The 23182-nt window shown below is 43.9% G+C and overlaps 1 protein-coding gene across 1 annotated transcript in view; it reads right to left on the bottom strand.

Annotated features, from left to right (window-relative positions):
- celsr2 (cadherin, EGF LAG seven-pass G-type receptor 2) overlaps nt 1-21008 on the bottom strand; it is an 89429-nt gene extending 68421 nt beyond the window's left edge. Inside the window, 1 exon segment of the mRNA XM_039015348.1 lies at nt 17450-21008. Coding sequence (XP_038871276.1) covers nt 17450-21008 — 3559 coding nt within the window.
- Between the last annotated feature and the right edge of the window lie 2174 nt (nt 21009-23182).

Below are 23182 nucleotides of genomic sequence, written 5' to 3'. Positions count from 1 at the left end.
AACCCTCATTTCTGACAACAGGTTTACCAATTTCTGACTAACCATAAAACAACCAAAGTTTGTGAATTATCTCAGTATACAAAATGATCTTGCACAAACCAGAATGTGTGTGACCTTGGGTGCACATAGTTCCATTGGAGGCAACACCGGGATCCACACAGTTTAATCTCATTAATCTGACGTGGATGACCTAGGACCACTGTGGTAATTAAATACATTCATTAGAGGGACTCCGTTGCCCTTGAATGAGCCTGGCTAATTTATTACAGTTATTAGAGCTTCCTCAGGTTTGGGGTTGTCAGGAGTCATGGAACAGCTTTGTTCTGCCAGCACCTTGACAGGATTATATGGCCCCGTTTCCAGTGGCCATTCATTACTGTCAGGCTCGATCAAAATAGAGACCTACCTTTCCAAAATATGTGTCAGTGCACAGCCACATCAAAGTGGTGCCTTTGATGAGATGCATGCCATTGTCCATAAGGTGGAGTCTGTATGATGAAGGCTACCTTTTGTTTATCCACTCAGAGGTCGGTGTGGACTAGGGATGGGCATTATAATTTGTATCACTGTTGAAGTACTCAGATGATTTTTTTCTCGAGTGGGAGAATAAACTATTTTTTGAACAAGGCCTGCACTGGGAGAAAAAAAGTATGCGTTTATCTATATGCTAAGTGCCAACAATGCCTAATTTATCATAACCATTACAGATAACAAATCATAATTGCTTAATTGCCCAATATATATATATATATACACACACACACAGTGGGGCAAAAAAGTATTTAGTCAGCCACCAATTGTGCAAGTTCTCCCACTTAAAAAGATGAGAGAGGCCTGTAATTTTCATCATAGGTACACTTCAACTATGACAGACAAAATCACAAAAAAAATCCAGAAAATCACATTGTAGGATTTTTAATGAATTTATTTGCAAATTATGGTGGAAAATAAGTATTTGGTCACCTACAAACAAGCAAGATTTCTGGCTCTCACAGACCTGTAACTTCTTCTTTAAGAGGCTCCTCTGTCCTCCACTCGTTACCTGTATTAATGGCACCTGTTTGAACTTGTTATCAGTATAAAAGACACCTGTCCACAACCTCAAACAGTCACACTCCAAACTCCACTATGGCCAAGACCAAAGAGCTGTCAAAGGACACCAGAAACAAAATTGTAGACCTGCACCAGGCTGGGAAGACTGAATCTGCAATAGGTAAGCAGCTTGGTTTGAAGAAATCAACTGTGGGAGCAATTATTAGGAAATGGAAGACATACAAGACCACTGATAATCTCCCTCGATCTGGGGCTCCACGCAAGATCTCACCCCGTGGGGTCAAAATGATCACAAAAACGGTGAGCAAAAATCCCAGAACCACACGGGGGGACCTAGTGAATGACCTGCAGAGAGCTGGGACCAAAGTAACAAAGCCTACCATCAGTAACACACTACGCCGCCAGGGACTCAAATCCTGCAGTGCCAGACGTGTCCCCTGCTTAAGCCAGTACATGTCCAGGCCCGTCTGAAGTTTGCTAGAGAGCATTTGGATGATCCAGAAGAAGATTGGGAGAATGTCATATGGTCAGATGAAACCAAAATAGAACTTTTTGGTAAAAACTCTTCTCGTCGTGTTTGGAGGACAAAGAATGCTGAGTTGCATCCAAAGAACACCATACCTACTGTGAAGCATGGGGTGGAAACATCATGCTTTGGGGCTGTTTTTCTGCAAAGGGACCAGGACGACTGAGGAAAGAATGAATGGGGCCATGTATCCATGTGAGATTTTGAGTGAAAACCTCCTTCCATCAGCAAGGGCATTGAAGATGAAACGTGGCTGGGTCTTTCAGCATGACAATGATCCCAAACACACCGCCCGGGCAACGAAGGAGTGGCTTCGTAAGAAGCATTTCAAGGTCCTGGAGTGTCCTAGCCAGTCTCCAGATCTCAACCCCATAGAAAATCTTTGGAGTGAGTTGAAAGTCCGTGTTGCCCAGCAACAGCCCCAAAACATCACTGCTCTAGAGGAGATCTGCATGGAGGAATGGGCCAAAATACCAGCAACAGTGTGTGAAAACCTTGTGAAGACTTACAGAAAACGTTTGACCTCTGTCATTGCCAACAAAGGGTATATAACAAAGTATTGAGATAAACTTTTGTTATTGACCAAATACTTATTTTCCACCATAATTTGCAAATAAATTAATTAAAAATCCTACAATGTGATTTTCTGGATTTTTTTTCTTCTGATTTTGTCTGTCATAGTTGAAGTGTACCTATGATGACAATTAGAGGCCTCTCTCATCTTTTTAAGTGGGAGAACTTGCACAATTGGTGGCTGACTAAATACTGTTTTGCCCCACTGTATATATACACACACAGTGCCTTCGGAAAGTATTCAGATCCCTTCAATCAAATGTATTTATAAAGCCATCTTACATCAGCTGATGTCACAGTGCTGTACAGAAACCAGCCTAAAACCCCAAACAGCAAGCAATGCAGAAGCAAATTTTCACATTTTGTTTAAGTCACAGGCTTATTCTAAAATTGTTTTTGTTTCCTCAATCTACATACAATACTCCATAATGACAAAGCAAAAACAAGTTTTTAGAAATGTTAGCTAATTTATATCTTTTTATTTTTTAAATAACTGAAATATTACATTTACAGTTGAAGTCAGAAGTTTACATACACTTAGGTTGGAGTCATTAACTCGTTTTTCAACCCCTCCACAAATGTCTTGTTCAAACTATAGTTTTGGCAAGTGGGTTGGGACATCTACTTCGTGCATGACACAAGTCATTTTTCCAACGATTGTTTGCAGACAGATTATTTCACGTATAATTCACTGTATCACAATTCCAGTGGGTCAGAAGTTCACATACACTAAGTTGACTGTGCCTTATAACAGCTTGGAAAATTCCAGAAAATGATGTCATGGCTTTAGAAGCTTCTGATAGGCTAATTGACATCATTTGAGTCAATTGGAGGTGTACCTGTGGATGTATTTCAAGGCCTACCTTCAAACGCAGTGCCTCTTCGCTTGACATCATGGGAAAATCAAAAGAAATCAGCCAAGACCTCAGAAAATAAAATTGTAGACCTCCACAAGTCTGGTTTATCTTTGGGAGCAATTTCCAAATGTCTGAAGGTACCACATTCATCTGTACAAACAGTAGTACGCAAGTATAAACACCATGGGATTGATGGGGACAATTTGGGTTCATGATAGGGGCTGCACCAAATGTTTGATGTATTATAATAATTGATTATGCTTATGTTGTATTAATAGAAGGGGAAGGGCTATAAGACCCCTCCCCCACTACATTTATAGGGTCCTAGACTACATATTAGCAATATATATATGCATTATAACGTTTAATATTGCTTCACAGGTTCTTTTCTAGTTTCTGCCTCTTATAAAGAAACAGTCTGAGAGATGTGTGAGTTATTGCAGTCAAAACAGGGTATCTGTGAGAAAGCGCCTCAAGGCTAAAAGAGATTCATAGACACAGAACCCTGCAGGGGGGGTGAAAGAGATAAGAGACTAGTCAAACATACCACTATAGAGCAACTTGGGGAGTGGAAAATTACTGCTGAGCCGTTAGAAAACACTGGAACTATTGTATCTCTATTGCAAGTGTGTAAAACAGTGTATGCATGGGTGTGGTCTCATGAGTAGAAGGTAGTGACGTAGGCAGTTACATCACTAGGGGTTGACTGCACGCACCTTGGACTTTTCCTATTTTGCAGAACTCAGGAGAGACATCAGTTGTATTTGTGATGTTTGATCTTCTGTCTACAGCAGTATTTCAATTAAAATTGTTATGATTTATAAGTGCACATTTTGAGTGTTCCTTATTTGTTAAGTAAATAACGGAGCCCAGAAAAGTGGAACCAACAGGACCACGCAGCCGTCATACTGCTCAGGAAGGAGACGCGTTCTGTCTCCCAGAGATGAACGTACTTTGGTGCAAAAAGTGCAAATCAATCCCAGAACAACAGCAAAAGACCTTGTGAAGATGCTGGAGGAAACAGGTACAAAAGTATCTATATCCACAGTAAAACGAGTCCTATATCGACATAACCTGAAAGGCCGCTCAGCAAGGAATAAGCCACTGCTCCAAAACCGCCATAAAAAAGCCAGACTACAGGTTGCAACTGCACCTGGGGACAAAGATCGTACTTTTTGGAGAAACGTCCGCTGGTCTGATTAAACAAAAATAGAACTGTTTGGCCATAATGACCATCGTTATGTTTGGAGGAAAAAGGGGGATGCTTGCAAGCCGAAGAACACCATCCAAACCATGAAGCACAGGGGTGGCAGCATCATGTTGTGGAGGTGCTTAGCTGCAGGAGAGACTGTTGCACTTCAACAAAATAGATGGCATCATGAGGCAGGAAAATTATGTGGATATATTGATGCAACATCTCAAGACATCAGTCAGGAAGTTAAAGCTTGGTCGCAAATGGGTCTTCCAAAAGGACAATGACCCCAAGCATACTTCCAAAGTTGTGGCCAAATGGCTGAAGGACAACAAAGTCAAGGTATTGGAGTGGCAATCACAAAGCCCTGACCTCAATCCTATAAAACATTTGTGGGCAGAACTGAAAAAGCGTGTGCGAGCAAGGAGGACTACAAACATAACTCAGTTACACCAGCTCTGTCAGGGGGAATGGGCCAAAATTCACCCAATTTTGAAGCTTGTGGAAGGCTACCCAAAACGTTTGACCCAAGTACAACAATTTAAAGGCAATACTACCAACTACTAATTGAGTGTATGTAAACTTCTGACCCACTGGGAATGTGATGAAAGAAATAAAAGCTGAAAGAAATCATTCTCTCTACTATTATTCTGACATTTCACATTCTTAAAATAAAGTGGTGATCCTAACTGACCTAAGACAGGGAATTTTCACTAGGATTAAATGTCAGGAATTGTGAAAAACTGAGTTGAAATGTATTTGGCTAAGGTGTATGTAAACTTCCGACTTCAACTGTAGATAAGTATTCAGACCCTTTACTCAGTACTTTGTTTAAGCACCTTTGGCAGCGATTACAGCATCGATTCTTCTTGGGTATGACACTACAAGCTTGGCGCACCTGTATTTGGGGAGCTTCTCCCATTATTCTCTGCAGATCCTCTCAAGCTCTGTCAGGTTGGATTGGGAGAATTGCTGCACAGCTATTTTCAGGTCTCTCCAGAGATGTTCGATCGGGTTCAAGTCTGGGCTCTGGTTGGGCCACTCAAGGAAATTGTCCCGGAGCCACTCCTGCGTTGTCTTGGCTGTGTGCTTAGGGTCATTGTCCTGTTGGAAGGTGAACTTTCGCCCCAGTCTGAGGACCTGAGCGCTCTGGAGAAGGTTTTCATCAAGGATCTCTGTACTTTGCTCCGTTCAGCTTTGCCTCGATCCTGACTAGTCTCCCAGTCCCTGCCGCTAGAAAACATCCCCACAACATGATGCTCCCACCACCATGTGTCACCGTAGGGATGGGCGAAGTTTCCTCCAGACGTGACGCTTGGCATTCAGGCCAAAGAGTTCAATCTTGTTTCATCAGATTGGATGATCCACTACTCCGGACAGTTCTGACTTTGAATATGTGGACAACTACAAATACCTTGGTGTCTGGTGAGACTGTAAACTCTCCTTCCAGACTCACATTAAGCATCTCCAATCCAAAATTAAATCTAGAGTCGGCTTCCTATTTCGCATCAAAGCCTCCTTCACTCATGCTGCCAAACATACCCTTGCAAAACTGACAATCCTACCGATTCTTGACTTCGGCGATGTAATTTACAAAATAGCCTCCAACACTCTACTCAGCAAACTGGATGTAGTCTATCACAGTGCCATCCGTTTTGTCACCAAAGCCCCATATACTACCCATCGCTGCGACCTGTATGCTCTCGTTGGCTGGCCCCCGCTTCATATTTGTCGCCAAACCCACTGGCTCCAGGTCATCTATAAGTCATTGCAAGGTAAAGCTCCGCGTTATCTCAGCTCACTGGTCACCATAGCAACACCCACCCATAGCACGCATTCCAGCAGGTATATTTCACTGGTCATCCCCAAAGCCAACACTTCCTTCGGCCGCCTTTCCTTCCAGTTCTCTGCTGCCAATGACTGGAACGAATTGCAAAAATCTCTGAAGCTGGAGTCTTAAATCTCCCTCTCTAACTTTAAGCATCAGTTGTCAGAGCAGCTTACCGATCATTGCACCTGTACATATCCCATCTGTAAATAGCACACCCAACTACCTCATCCTCATATTGTTATATTATCTTCTTGCTCTTTTGCACCCCGGTATCTCTACTTGCACATTATGATCTGCACATCTATCACTCCAGTGTTAATGCTAAATTCTAATTATTTCGCCTCTATGGCCTATTTATTGCCTTACCGCCCTACTCTTCTACATTTGCACACACTGTACATCGATTTTTTATATTGTGTTATTGACTGTACATTTGTTTGTGTAACTCTGTGTTGTTTTTGTCGCACTGCTTTTCTTTATCTTGGCCAGGTCGCAGTTGTAAATGAGAACTTGTTCTCAACTGGCCTACCTGATTAAATAAAGGTGAAATAAAATAAATCGTTTCTCATGGTCTGAGAGTCTTTAGGTGCCTTTTGGCAAACGTCAAGTGGGCTGTCATGTACCCTTTACTGAGGAGTGGCTTCCGTCTGGCCCCTACCATAAAGGCCTGATTGGTGGAGTGCTGCAGAGATGGTTGTCCTTCTGGAAGGTTCTCACACAGAGGTACTCTAGAGCTCTGTCAGAGTGACCATTGGGTTCTTGGTCACTTCCCTGGCCAAGGCCTGTCTCCCCCGATTGCTCAGTGTGGCCGGGCGGTCGGCTCATGAAGAGTCTTGGTGGTTCCAAACTTGTTCCATTGGAGGGCACTGTTTTCTTGGGGACCTTCAATGCTACAGACGTTTTTTGGTGCCCTTCCCCAGATCTGTGCCTTGACACAATGCTGTCTCGGAGCTCTACGGACAATTCCTTCAACCTCATGGCTTGGTTTTTGCTCTGACATGCACTGTCAACTGTGGGACCTTACATAGACAGGTGTGTGCCTTTCCAAATCATGTCCAATCAATTGAATTTACCACAGGTGGACTCCAATCAAGTTGTAGAAACATCTCAAGGATGATCAATGGAAACAGGATGCACCTGAGCTCAATTTTGAATCTAATAGCAAAGGGTCTGAACACTTATGTAAATAAGGCATCTGTTTATTATTTTTAATAAAATAACCAATTTTTTCTTTGTCATTATGGGGTATAGTGTGTAGATTGATGAAGTATTGTTTTTATTTAATCCATTTTAGAATAAGGCTGTAACGTAAGAAAATGTGGAAAACGTCAAGGGGTCTGAATACTTTCTGAAGTCACTACATATACACACTGTACCAGTCAAAAGTTTGGACACCTACTCATTCCAAGGTTTTTCTTTCTTTTTTACTATTCTCTACATTGTAGAATAATAGTTAAGACATCAAACTATGAAATAACACACATGGAATCATGTAGTAATCAAAAGAATTGTTAAACTACTCTACGTCTCACAAACACATAGCGTTTGGAACCAAAAATCTCAAATGTGGACTCATCAGACCAAAGAAGGACATTAAGAAGGAAAGACATTTCACAAATGAACTTTTAACAAGGCACACCTGTTAATTGAAATGCATTCCAGGTTACTACCTCATGAAGCTGGTTGAGAGAATGCCAAGAGTGTGCAAAGCTGTCATCCAGGCAAAAGGTGGCTACTTTGAAGAATATCAAATACATTTTGATTTGTTTAACACTTTTTTGGTTACTACATGATTACATGAAACCAAAATCAGTCTTCTTTTCGATTTACAGACGTTCGATTTACAGAGACTCATTCATTCTGCTTGTTCTTTGGAATTTTTCAAATGGAGTAACAATTCCACATTGAACACTGTATGGTGATGAAGTGCGGCCACTACATCTGTTTGGTGAGTAGGCCCAGGCTTAATGATTCTGATGAACATACTTTATCAAACTAATGTTTTCAGTGTGGAACCCGTCTATGTTTAGGGGGTTATAGCCTAGGCTAACCAATTATAAATTGCACTAGCAGTTCGCAAAGTAGCCCAAATGGAAAATAGATTGTTGTTGGAACACATTTCCCTATCAACCAGTCCATTTTGAATTTGTGATAAAACTGTCGTCATTTTGCAAGGACTGTAGCTTGTGTATCAACATTAGTTAGATACGTTTTATAGGCATTCATTTTTGTAGGCCTACGGGAGCTTGTGCGTACTCAGCAGCATGCGTGTGTAGAGGGAGCGATTAGAACGCAATTGAGTGAGAACTGTGTGATGCTTGGATTGGTTGCTTTTTTGTTGTGCCCCGCAACATTTCAATTTTTGGGGAACAAAATTTCACTTGCACATTCGGGCAGCCACAAAGCACATTCCACCAAATAGTTTTACAGTACTTGAACAAAAATGTGATCTCTGGTTAAAGATTGAATTTTAAAGTCAGTTTGAGTACTCAAGTACTCACGCACATTCCTTGTGAACATGAAATTGTGTAAAGACGACCATTCTTTGACAAACTAAAGATTGGTTTCTAAAATGGTTTGGTGGGGTTTTAGGGATTGAGGTGTACAAGGTCAAATTCACAAAAAGGGAAGCTAACAAGTCTTTATGAGAGTGTTTTGAAGCCTGGCCTCGGTTGCCTATGGTTTCTGTGGGTGTCATGGGAACTGAATAGAGTTCTTCCACTTGAGCAGAACGCTGATGTACAGGACCAGAGAGCTCTCAGCAGGACAGCAGGCCTAATCCACCACTACCAACCAATCAGCAAGCAGGGATCAGTCCAATCAGAACTCCATCAAAGGAGTTGGGAAGTCAGTCCTTGGTAGACAGTGGGGTTCACCTAGAGGGGGGGGGGGGGGGGGGGCACCACATGATGCTTCTGTAGAGGGCATTTTAGCAGGGTAGGAGGAGTTGGGAGGTTTGATTCTCTGACTGTGGAAGTAGTTTGTTAGATCACGCTAATCAGTGGGCTCACTCATTAAATCAGCCGATCATGCTTGGTTAGTGATGTTGGGCATTTCCATCGAAAAGGACCAATTAGCACGAACATGTGAAGTTCATAGGCGCATATCAAATTGGGTGGCAAATGAAAGCGAAGAGTCTATAATTTGGGGAAATGAAGGAATAGACAAACAAACAAAAAAAATTGGGCATAAGTAAAGGCTTTCTGGATAAACAGATGGAAAAGGGCTCTAAGAAAACATCTACCAGAAAGTCTTAAAAAAGGTATCAGAAATACATTAAAACACAATAATGTTGATGTAAAGACCCCTGACAGCTAATATCAACACATATTTCATTTTGGAGAACTTGTTAACCTTCTGTAAGTTAAAGAAATGTAGCCTTTTCCTTGTAATTCCGTTACGAAAAAACCCACAGAAGTAACAAGTAATGGTAGACCTACCAATTAGTTATAGTGATGCAACAACACTCCCCTTCTGGATACAGTCCCCCTAACGCCCTCCACCAGGCAGGCGACCAGACCACCTCCCCTAAAACGGTTCACTACCTCTACTGTCCACAATCCTCATCAGAACCTTCGCAGTCTGACCTCACTGTCAAGACAGCCAATGAGAGGGTCTGACAACCCTGTAATGGACAGACTGAAGCTCAAACACAGCATGATAGCTGATTTAATTCTCTAAGCTCCCACAATATTGTCCATTATCCAACACCAAGCATGGAAGCAGAGGCAGTTGGTAACTGCCACCTCTGAATATAGACACAGACTAAATAGACAACCCATTTGGGCACTGGAGTGATGGGAGAGTATCAAAATTGTTAGCTTTTGGATGTGTTCACACGTTTTACATGAACGTAACTGTGGGCTGGATCATTAAGGGCTCAGACACACCAATAGCTTTTGTTGGCCAAGAGTACTTAGTATCTCTGAATGTAATTTGAGAACCAAGTGCGCACCGATTTTACATGTACAATGGCTTGAAACTGTTTGGCAGTCAGACATCTATAGAGGTTGGTTCTTAAAAAAAAAGATAGGCAGATGAACGCTAGATCCACATTCGGTGTAATGTGTGCAAGCGTACATGATCCTGTAAGGAGGGCAAATTGAGGCAGATTGGTTGTGGACAATGTGCACTTGGCTTCCAGCAGGGTGAAGGGGTTAATGGCTTGGTCCCATTTTTGGGAGACAGCTGCTGTATGAGATTAAGCTCAAATTAACATGAGCACTTCATATATCACACAGCGAGCCAACGTAGCCCTTCTGTTGAGCCTGAGGAGGGATGACTGTGGAGAGAGCATGTCCTAACTCCTACGCAACAGATTTTTACATATATCTCGGAATGATGTAAAGCCAATTCAATTGCACAAAATGATTTCATTTGTTCGACAGAATCATAACAAGTCTATGATGAATGCTGCCAAATCTTCTTGTTCCACAATACAGCTGTAACTGTTGCCAAATGGATTAGTCGTCTTTGGTCTTAGTGTCTGCATGCACGTACGTGTACACAAGGATGGTGTGAAATGAGGGGTTATAAATATACAGAAATCTGATACAACCCTGCAATCAAAACAATCAAGTGTAATTACTGGATATCCGTTTTCTCCTCCAATAGAGCAAACCAAACAGTATTTGTCATGAGAAAATGCATGAAGAACAACAGAAACACAGCCCAGACTCCCATCTTCTTCAACATCCAGACATTCAGGAAAGGAGAGGGTCTCCGGAGCTCAATGTCAGACCCAGGCATTTTAATCCAGGTGATTTCTGGAGCAGCCACATAATGCAGGGTCTCACAGCCCAAGAAAAGACAACAGTGGACAACTCTCCTCTGTATCAAGCTAAAATAACTCCATTCTCTAGCATTCCACAGATTGTTCCTTATTATGAGAGGGGCAAGCCAAAGAAAAGTAGAAGTGCAGTTCAAATCAATACATTTGCACATTATAAGGAAAACCTCTGTCGGCACTTTAGTAAAGAGACATTAGCATGCAGAGACGTTACTAAGCATGAGGCTGGTATTCAAGAGTTCTGATACGTATTCAATATGGATGTGATTTGGTACTGAGGGATGCAGGCGTGATGATGATCATCAATGTCACATTACTCAAACGGATGACTAGTTAACCTGACAAACATCAGCAACAGCAGTAATATAGAGATTTCTTTCAGCAGAGATTCTTAAATAGTGACCTACTCCTTATAATAGCATTGAAAAACCTCAATTTGGATGTAAATAACAGATGTGACCTTGTTAAAAAACGATTTCCCATGCATGCTGTGAAAATAATAAAAAGTATTTTTTTAATCTATAGAATCTGATTCTGCCCAGTCCTTCTTGGCATGGCTGATAAAGTGGCCACTTAATGAAAACAATCCACCTAGTTTAATTGGAACAGCTGAAAGAATAAGATTGATGCTACCTAGATGGCCAAGCTCGTCATTGTCCAGAATAAACCATCTGGCTAGTTAGCTGGAAGGCCTAGTTGGTGTTAAAAACCATTAGAGTTTCAGCACTTCACACACCGTGTGTTAACTAGGAACCCTTCCCCCATTCTTAGTACCAAAGCCTGAAGCCCCAACGCTGACATTCTACCCTCTTTGATAGGAGCCCATGAAACCAGGTCACTGTGTAATATCTCTATGTTTTTATGCTAAATTAGTGCAATGTAGCTTGCAAGTAAGCAATCTGTTAAATAAACATATGTTGCTCACAGCACTAGAACACCAACTTGTTTACATTATGGACTTTTTAAATTAGTGGAGACTTTAAATTAAAGTTTAATTTGTAGTAGTAGTAGAAGTAGTAGTAGTAGTAGTAGTAAGGGGGATTTATTGTAGACATAACAGAAAGAGTACCCCAGCTCAGAAATGTGTGGCAATGCAGTGGATAGCTGAGCTATGAATTAAAATAAATCTAATCTAAGGAGTAAAAAGTATTTGAGACAAAAACTGAGACTAAATTCTTCATCAGACTGTATATTAATCTGAAATTAACCAACTCATGCCTTAATATGGCGGTGCTGGCAGGCATGGTCAGACTCCCCTGAAGACTACAGGACCAGAACAAACAAGGGACACAAAGACAGAGGGGTACAGACCCAGACAGAGCCCGCTAAATTCCCCACCCCATTGTCTGCAGTGATAGTGGGGGACAATACAGGACGACCTTGCGATATGTGTGCTAACGCCAACAGCCCTAACTCCTACCCGAGCCATGCATCAGCCCTAATCCCAAACACTGGGATGATGTCATCCCCCTCTCATCCAGACCATCAGAGCAACAAAGCGGGGAGGGCTGGGGGGGGGGGGTTGAGAGAGAGAAAAAGAGAGAGAGAAAAAAGAGAGTCCCACATAAGGAGATGTTCTGATAGAGAAAGCAGCCAACAGCAGGAAATCACATACCATCTCCACACATTTGTGTCACAAATCAAAGGGCTTAGACAACACAACCTGCCCACCATGTGCTTTACTCTGGTAAGGTTTTCACAGAGCAGTTACAAAACTCTGAGCTGTTGGCATCCATCAAACCCTAGCTCCTGTTCTCTCACCGTCAAAGAGGTATTGGTTGAGCAAATAGTGCCTAGGTTTAGTGAGAAAAGTTAACGTCACCTTTTATAAACTTAAAGCAATCCATTGTTATTGGCACCGGCATAAAGTTATCATCAACGCATACAAGTTATTTCTGAGTAACAAAATTGTAACCTCACATAAGCAGAATGGATAGTGTGTCAAAATAGTTTGTCCAATAAAAAAAAGGTCAAACGGTGAGAGAGAACAGTCGAGCAGTCAGACAGGTCACTGTGGCTGGCCTCACAGACCCCGTGTCCAAAGCAAGACTCATTGGGGTCTATCCTTCACTGGGGAGCGGGAGAGTGTGACAGTCGGCTCAAAAGTTGCACTGTTGCACTTTAGAATGTATGTGCTGCCCCTCCCCCCATCTTCCCTACACAAAGGGACCCTCCCCCTTGTCCCCACCCACCAGGAATTTCTCAGGCATTGCTGGGGTCACCATGACAACTGGGTGCTTAACAAAGCATTTATTTTAGGCATTCTTCCTTTCACAGAGGAGAGAGGGAACAACAGTCAAAGGAAAAAGGGGGAGAAAAGAAAGAGGCTGGAGGAGCTTGAAAGGATGGGGAGGGGGCAGCGGAGAGGTTGCTGCGGGGGTGAGAATCATGGATAGAAGAGGAGGATTGGATGACTGACGAATAAAATAGGGACAGAATCCAGGGGATAGGTGATGTTAGAGGAAATAGCAGATAGAGTAGGTGGACAAAGTGCTACATACATTTCAAGCAGGGCTGTGACTAATGTTTTCTTGGGGGAGAACAGAGGTATGGAGAGAGATAAAGGCCCATTACAGACAAGTCAGCACAAACATACACACACCAACAGACTACATCATGGAAATTGTATGGCATATTGAGTGGTAGTATATGTAGGCCAAGGGTATTTCTGGGTATTAGCACGTTCTCAACTTTCCATTATCCATGTCCGCGTCGCCATTGGGAGAAACCCATTGGCTTCAAACACTAAGCAAAGGGCGAGATTAAAACTGATCTCAGTGCTACTCTTGTGCAGCCATCCATAATTCAGCTAATACAGCCTGACCCTGTCCCCTGGCAGAGACCAGCCACAGAGAAAGTCCATCCACAGACAACAGCCCAGTCTTAATACACTGTCATGTAATTACACAGACTGGGACAGCGCTGATTTAGATGTGATGGATGAGAGTGGCTTCCTTAAACTTTAAAATTCCACTCTTGTCCTGTTGTGTTGTGCGGTGGATGGTGACAGTGGGAAAATGAACGCCTTACAAAACAACATTCAATCACACAGAATATGGATTGCCTGGGCCTGGCTTTGTGGGAGTTGGGAGAACTGTCTCACATTCAAATCAGAAATTTGAACATTTAAAACAAGTTGCCCATTGTAGATTCACTTAGTCTTCTTAAGACAGGCTTAATTAAAAGAGAACCAATGTAACGTTATGCTATGTTTACAAGGTCTCAAAATATTTGCATATGTGTAATTGTCTTGAAATAAGATTTGTGAGCAATAATCACAAACGCAAAGCACTATGGAAATTGATTCTAGTATCAACATGAATCTCAGTCCTAATTCAGATCCAATTTCTTAAACTTTACCTTAATCCTTGTGGAACTGATTAACATGCTGTCTGATGGCATAGGGAGTTGACCAAGGGAGGTAATGAGAACAGTCAGAGGTCAGGGGTCAATTGTGATGGTTCAGAGGGGTTGGTGAGAGGAGAGGAGTTGCCCTATGGAGAATCCCTAGTATACTGACTACTGATGATCTAACCAGTGACAGTACCTCCTGGCCAGAGACCACCTAGGTAGACGACATAGCATGCCTGCTACTATTAGCATGTCATTTGTGAGCTACTGCATGTCCTGCCATGGGCTGAGGCAAATCAAGCTCCATGTTCAGTCAGAGGGGAGGGCTTGACCATTTAACCTCCGTGCTGATAAATATAACTGTGGGCATGTGCAGTATTCTGACTACCAAGGCTTCATGGAATTTCATCAAAGGAACAAACATGACAAGGTAAATACCATGGTGTTTATTCTCGAACAATCTTCAGGTAAGTAGACTGAGGGAGATTATTCCATCAAAGGATGAGAGGAAGGAGGCTAAATCCCCAGCATCAAAAGCACACACACATTAATGCGAGCTCACACACACAGGATGCAGCATTAGATCAGCAGTATGTCAACGCTGGAGCAACAGAGCCCAGGTTCTGCCACATCAATTACTAAACCCACTGCCTGGTACTGTCCTCCCAGCACGGTCAGAAACGTCTTGGCTGGGCTGATCTGGTGTCAGTTATGTTCCTCAGCTCAGGAGGGAGAAGACAGATCTAACGATCCCCACAAATCTGTAATCAGCTGTATTTACAACCATAATCTGGGCTGCAGAAATTCATTCAGAAATGTCTACTCCCACGGCCAGTGATATGGAACGTCTAATCCAGCACATTAGCCGGGGTATCCCTCATACCGGTGTTAATTTGCAGGGCCTACAACCAGTGCACCATGGCAGGAAAGCTGGCTCCATAATTAGCTAAGCGAAGGATTAATCATAAGTATAATTGCCAGGGCTGCTATGAGAGCAGCTACAGAGAGTGCAATATGGACCCACCATGCCAATCATAGGCTATTTAACACTGCGCCACTCCAATGAAAGTCATTGTGAAACAGTACACATAGGCATAGCTCTTATTGAACCATTTTCAGACCTTTTGATGTTCCTCTTAACATGAATATCTAGATACAGTAATAATATTTACCTGAATTGGTGCACCTTAACAGTGTAATTGATGTGGTTGAAGTGATATGATCTGTTGTATTTCATCACAGACTAGCTGAGGCTAATGGAATCATCCATCATATGGCCTCCATTCCAAATAATGTGAGGATGTTAAGTCGTCAAGGGAAGATCTCTCAGCACTGGGGCAAACATTTATTCTACAGGCAGGCACCCTCTCCATCTCCTCTCTCTATATTTACCTTTCTCATTACATCTGCATCTTCATGTTCTATCCATCTCACACCAACATGATTTTCGTTTGCTCTCTATTTACCCACCTCCCTCTCCCTCTTTCTCTCACCCGCAGGGGTACTGACAGAGATACCCCAGCAGGTGCGGGACGCGGAGACAAGCCATCCGTCTAATTGGTCCTTGGTAGAGTCACAGCTGTTGCCTCCAACCAGGGCCTAGCATGATCTCCTCACGCCTACCTCAAATCGACCAGTCGCCATTGTCTCCAAGAAAGACAGAAAGCTCTCTCATCTGTCACTAGGGACCTCCTCCTTTAAAGAGGCTTCAGGGAGGAGAAGTAAAAACACACCAAAAAACGAAGCGGCGCTGTAATACATTGTAATGATTACTACCCATGCTGACCTTCTAGTATCTGGCAGTCACAATCAACTCAGCCAGCCCAGCACTGTGTCTATTGGCTGATATATGAGAGGGTCAGATATTAACACACCACCTCAGAGAAAATAGTAAAATAGGACAGTTTTAATCCTTCTAGTTAAACGTGTTTTACCTGGTTAAATATGGACACTTTGATGTCAAATCCCTGACTGAAATGCAGTGTGACATTTAGAAGGTGCTGTTTGCACATCTCTTTAAATGAGATCCAAGGTCATGAAGGAACCAGCTCTGCAGTCTGACTCACACCGGGTAACAAATCTGTTTCTGCAGCAATTAAAGTTCAGTCACATTTTTAGAGCAAATAAAATGCTCTGTAAATTGTGCTGACAGTTGAAATGACGGGTGCCTTATGCAGACTCAATTAAAGAGAAACAAGAGGTTAGAGTAGACAACACAGCTCACTGGTTTTCATGAGCTGGCTACTACAACTCTCCAAACGTAAAATATATTTGTTTGGTGCTACACAAGACACAGGCTACTTTTATCTTTCAGTGTGTCTAAAATGAATCTAAGTTAATTACATGCCTGGGTCCAAAGTGTCTTCACAATGATGGCATAGTCCATCACGGCTTAAAACATGACATATACCATACCTTATAGCCATAAAGCCTGTATTGTTCATGCTACACTTATTTACAAAGGTAATACAAATGCTGGGATAACAACAACTGGCACACAAGGTATGCATTGCTCATTTTGAAATTACAAATAATAATTTAAGTAAGTAGGGAAATATCCTGACAATCTGGCATGTGATACAAAATAAATATGGTCAAATGAATCCTTGTTTAACCCTCAGTTTGAAATCAACTGTCATCATCGTGCGAATATATAGATTAAAAAAACATCCATAATTGAATGAAATATTGTGTGCTAGCTGAAAATGGGGGTTTTAAGTTGGGCAATAATGGAAAATTATCCAGACCCACTGGAGTGTATTTCCCACAGGAGCAGGCTAACCGGCTGCAGACATGCAGATAAACTGCTATTTAAATTCACATTGATCTACATCAGGCCTGGGTACAGCCTGCTCTTTAACAAGATGACAAATACTATAACAGAAAAACAAACCCCAAGAAGCTAAAAGGCACAATCTAGTCTAGAGAGGACTTCTCTCTCCAAATGAAACATAAGGCTTGAGGAGGCATACTAAGATCCTGACCTGAATGTTAATTCTAATTTATGATTAATATTGAAATAATGAAGTTGTAAAACTGAAACACTGCAGCAGAGGCCATACATAAAACAGTTTGTATGGCATTCACAGTATTCAACTCCAACTGTGTCAAAAAAATTACATATTTGGTATTGTAATGTTGAAAATTTTCAAGTGAGGAACATCAATAGGAAAAATCTAAAGAATGAGGAAGAACAAAAGTCTTCACTGTGCCTAACATTAACATATCAGAAAAGGGCCTACGTATTAAAAAACAATTGAGGAGAGGTTGGTCTTACCGGAGACAGATATCCTCATGGAGGCCTCCAGGGGTCTGTTGTTGTTCAGGGCCTGGCTGAGGCGTATCTCCCCAGTGCTCTGGTTCAGGATGACCAGGTTCAGCTCATTACCAGCCTCAAAGCTGTACTGGAGCTGGTCCAAGGCATCTGGGTCATGGGCAGGGATCCGCCCGATCACCCCTGTGGGGAAGCTACTGGACTTGTCAGTGACATAGTTATTGAATATGATCTGGAAATTTTTCAGCACTGGTACGTTGTCGTTCTTGTCAACCAGCTTGACGTGCACGGTGGCACGGCTGACCAGTGGGGCGGAGGTGGCCTGGACCACGATGACATACTCCGACTGCGTCTCGTAGTCGAGATCTGTCAGAACGGTTAGTTCTCCTGAGAAGATATCCAGCTGGAACACCTCTGGGATGTTTCCCTCTACTATCTGGTACATGATCTGGGCGTTGCTCCCCTCGTCTGGGTCTGAGGCAGATATGTGTGCCACTACCAGGCCTATTGGGCTGTTCTCCTCCACAAAGATGTCAAACTCATCTTTCTCAAACACGGGAGGGTTGTCGTTCACGTCTAAGATGGTCACCTGGATGTCCACGGACGTCTTGAGAGCAGGAACACCTTTATCCACAGCAAAGGCCTGCAGGTTGTAGATAGGCATGTTCTCACGGTCCAGGCGACGCAGCGTTCGCACAATACCAGAGGTAGACTCAATTATGAAGTCTCCATCACCGTCCTCTCCCCCCTGGAAAGTATAGAAGACACGTCCATTGAGGCCAGAGTCTCGGTCAGTGGCAGAGACCTGGACCACGCTGGTAAACACTGGCACGTCCTCCATCACAGAGCCTAGGTAGTGGTCTCTGAGGAACCGAGGAGAGTTGTCATTCACATCATTCACCAGGATCTCCAGGTAGGTGGTGTCAGACTTCTGTGGGATGCCGTTGTCCCGGGCCGTGATGGCTAACGTGTAGGACACCTGGTCTTCATAGTCCAGCTCCATCTGGGTGGTGACAGCGCCTGTGTCTGAGTCAATGTCGAACTGGGGGATGCTGTCATCCATAAAGTAGGTTATACGTGCGTTCTCCCCGGTGTCCTCATCTGTAGCACTGATCACCACAACGGTGGTGCCAACAGGTCTGTCCTCATTGATGTTGACGGTGTAATGGGAGCTCTGAAACACGGGACGGTGGGTATTGGCGTCAGTGACGTTGACGAACACCTTGGCGGTATCGAAGCGTGTGCCGTCAGACGCGGTGACACTCAGGACGTATTGGCGCTCCAGTTTGTAGTCGAGGGGCAGGGCCAGGGTGATGAGGCCCCCTCCACTCTGGCTGGTGATGGAAAACCTGTTTCTGGTGTTACCACTGGAGATCTGATATGTCACCACACTGTTGATATCCTGGTCCACCGCAGAAACCGTCACCACGCTTGTGCCCACGACAGCATCCTCATTGAGGCGCATGTAGTATGATCTCTGGGTGAACTCTGGGTTGTTATCGTTGACGTCAAGGATGGTCATGCTAACGCTAGCTGAGGAGGACATCACCGGGTGGCCATGATCACGGGCCTCCACCCCAAAGTTGTAGAAGTCCACGCTCTCCCTGTCCAGCCCAGCGGCTACCACTATCCATCCACTGCTGTTGTTAATGGAAAAGGGTAAGTTGGGCGTGGTTTCAATGAGGCAGTACTCCAGCCTGGAGTTGTCGCCGGAGTCTGCGTCAACGGCCTGGATGTGAATGATGGAGTAACCCACCGGCACGTTCTCTAGCACAGTGGCCTGGAAGGGGGTGCTGACGAAAATGGGGGCGTTATCATTGATATCCACCACCTGCACCGTTACCAGGCCGCTGATGTTGGAGAGAGGCGGGCGTCCCCCGTCCTGAGCGCGGATGCGTAAGGTGTATTCCTTGTTAGCCTCGTAGTCCAACTGACTGACCAGGTCCATCTTGCCTGTCTGGGCGTCAATGTAGAACTGGCCCCTGGTGTTGCCACTCATGATGCTGAAGTGAACCATGGAGTTACTCCCTCTGTCCTGGTCTGTGGCAATCACCTGCAGGATCTCTGTGTTGGGTGCCATATCCTCCGGAACCTGCACCACATATCTCTTTTCACTGAACTGGGGAGCATTATCATTGTCATCCTCCACAATAATGTGAACTGTTGCCGTAGCGCTGCGGGGGCTGGGGTCGCGACCCTGGTCGTTGGCCTCTACCAACAGCATGTAGGCCTCCACCATCTCTCTATCCACCGGGCCATTTGTGCGGATCACCCCTGACCTGGGGTCAATCTCAAACACATCGTTGGAGCCGTTGCTGTTGAGGACACGGTAGAGGATGTTACCATTTACCGGGGCGTCCCCATCCGTGGCCCTGACGGTCAGCACCTCGTAGCCTATCTCTAGGTTCTCCCTGACCCTCTCCTTATAGTCCTGTTGCTCAAAGACAGGGTCATGGTCATTAGTGTCACTCACTGTGATGGTGAGGGTGGCCATGGCCGTACGTCGGGGCGTGCCGTGGTCAACAGCATTCACACGGAACACATGGGTGTCCTTCTGCTCTCTATCGAGCACCTCCACAGTGGAGACAGCTCCATTGACTGGGTCCACAGAAAATAGCTTGTTAGAGCGGCTATCAAACAGGGCCTCTATGAAGTACTCCAGCCTGCCTGCCTCCCCCTCATCAGAATCTACTGCCTTTAAAACAACTACAGGAGTTCCAGCTGGCTTATTCTCTGCCACAGACACCTGGTACATAGGAGGCTGAAACTGGGGACTACTGTTGACAGCCCTCTTCCTCCTGCTCACTATGCCCGACTCAGACTGGACAGCCTGCTGTAGTAACTTCCCCAAGTGGCCCTGCTTGAAGGAACCTTGACCCACCCGCCAGTGGACTGAAATGCTGTTCACTTTAGCTTCCCTCTCATCTCCTGTGTATTGGTTACAATGTAAGTCTAGCTCAAGGAGTGTGTCGTGCTTCAAACACAGGGTCTTGGACACAAACAACTGCCCCTCCGAAAAGTAGAAGTCCGAACTACTAGTCACCTTGCAGTGCATACTGCTGTGGGTTGGAGAGTCGGGTAGTAGATCCCATACCCGGAGGAGCGCAGTACCAGCCTCGTAGCATTCTAACGGATGATTATGGGCCTTAAACAAACTGATGATCTCCAAGTCCCATTGAGATTTCATTTTGTGTTTACTTGAACAGTTCCTGCCGTGAACATGCACATCATACTGGCTCGTGAGGAGGTGCCTGGACCCTGGGCCACTGTTCACGCAGTCAACAACAGTGTACACGGTGAAAGGGTTGGAGCTGAGCGAGGCACAATTTAAACTACCCGAAATGAACACAATGCGCGCGGACGCATCAGTTTCAATAAAGGTCTTTGAGAATTTAGGAGCGATTACCTGATCCAAAGTGCATGCCCCGCTCTGTTCCACACTTGCTATCACCGTCCCCGGCTCTGCATCCTCACTGATGTGTGTACTGTAGCAATCCGACAGTGAAATTATTTCAAACCAGCCGATAATAATAAACACCAAATCCCACTTAATGACGGGCATTGCTCCTCGATAATGTTAAACCAGGTTTGAACGTAATTACCGCCGCCTTCCCTTAAACTTTCCGTCTAATCGTTCCCTTTTGTTGCAGCGTATCCATGCTTTCACTGCTCCACAGTAGCTAATCCAATTGAATCGAGAGAGAAATCGCAGTCACCTAGCCAAAGCTTCTCACCACCCAAACACGCCGAACCTACAACTCCACTCCGTTCGCGTGAATTAATGAAATGGCTCCTACTACCCCTTATGCTTGAGGCTTCTCATTATCATAAATCTATTTCAGTGTGTGAGAGAAAGAGGGGAGAGAGAGAGAGTGTGTGTGTAGCAAGGGCCGTTCTCCCAGGGGCCACACTGAGTTGTAAAGAAATATGACCGGCCTCTGTTTGGTCCCCCTTGTGGAAGACACATCTAGCTGTTTACACAGTGTTTTTGCAAAGTAGCAGTACTTGGATTGTTGATAAGCCTAAACAAATGCTGTCACTATTTAAATAACATAAGGTTAAACGTGTGAGATTCGTACAGTTCTCATCCCCCCAACACAACCCCAGGCACAGAAAGTGTAGTGTTTCCCTATGCTTATACATACCTGTCTAATACAAAAGTGATCTTACCTTATAGGCTAGTCAAATTACACTACACATCAGACCTATATGCAAAGTAATGATTCATGCTATTCTCTAGTCCTATGTGGGTATCTAAATTCTTTATTCGAATGAGGTTAAATGGAGTAAATGGCAGGACAGTGAGCAGGGGTATATCTTGTAATGTTTCATGTAAACACCATTTTTGATAGCTGTCCAGCAGATGCTGCAGACATGCTTGTATCTCATGTGGGAGAGGGGTCATGCCAAAGGCATCTTAATCATCATCCTCATTAAAAGCAGAGGCATTATGCCATATGTCTGTTATGTGCCTCTTACACAGACACGAGGAAGTATTGAGCAGCTGTGAAAGTAAATAGGCTACTCCTAGTCATTCTTTAGACTGCTATTGATCTTGTTTGTAGAATCGTTTTTTGTTGCTGAGGGTGAACTAGGTAACTGCCAAAATAAAGGAAACACCTAAGTAAATGAGGGATACAAAATATATTGAAAGCAGGTGCTTCCACACAGGTGGGATTCCTGAGTTATTATGCAATTAATATCCCATCACGCTTAGGGTCATGTATAAAGTAGCTGGGAAGGCCATTATTTTGACTACCATGGCTATGCCCCCCCATAGGATGACAATAGCCCCATCCACAGGGCACAAGTGGTCACTGAATGGTTTAATGGGCATGAAAATGTGAACCAAATGCCATGGCAGTCTCATGGGAGATTGTTGGAACAGAGCCTGAGACACCATTCTCCACCATCATCAACAAAACACCAAATTATGGAATTTCTCATGGACGAATGGTGTTGCATCCCTCCAATAGAGTTCGTCATTTGTAGAATCCAAGTTAAGGTGCATTGAAGCTGTTCTGGTTCGTGGTGGCCCAAAGCATTAGGACACTATGTTGGTGTTTCCTTTATTGTGGAAGTTACCTGTATATTCACTTTACTTTCCTGCCACCTGCTGGTACATGTGCATTACTGCAGACAGCAATCAGACCAATTAATCAAGTCCTAACTTCTGGCTATTTAGGTAGCAATTGAGACAAAACAAGTTTAGGCTGAAACTCATCTTTCAAGATTAGTCCACAGATCTCTTTTACAGCAATCCTACTGTAAGCATTAAACAGTTAGTCTTGGTACAATAACGTCTTGACCCAGCAACCTAGCACTACGAAAGTGATCGGTTCAGTTTACATTGTGCACTTACATTCACATATGGTCAAAGGTACCTGTGGAGACTGCAACAGTGTACAATATTGAGAAGGCACATACAGGTAGACCTAGTTCAGGAAGAGATCACCTGGAGTAGGGTCAGTTGGTTATACCTGGAGTACTTCTCCTGTCTTATCCAGTGTCCTGTGTGAATTTAAGTATGCTCTCTCTAATTCTCTCGTTCTCTCTTTCTTTCTCTCTCTCTGAGAACCTGAGCCCTAGGACCATACGTCACGGCAAACCGGGCATGATGACTCCTTGCTGTCCCCAGTCCACCTGGCCTTGCTGCTGTTCCAGTTTCAACTGCTCTGCCTGCGGTTATGGAACCCCTACCTGTCCCAGACCTGCTGCTTTCAACTCTTAATGATC

This window comes from Salvelinus namaycush, chromosome 20 (assembly GCF_016432855.1).
Source record: "Salvelinus namaycush isolate Seneca chromosome 20, SaNama_1.0, whole genome shotgun sequence".
In the NCBI taxonomy this organism is placed as follows: domain Eukaryota; kingdom Metazoa; phylum Chordata; class Actinopteri; order Salmoniformes; family Salmonidae; genus Salvelinus; species Salvelinus namaycush.
The sequence above is the reverse complement of the archived record's forward strand: the minus strand, read 5'-3'. Positions and strand labels throughout refer to the sequence as shown.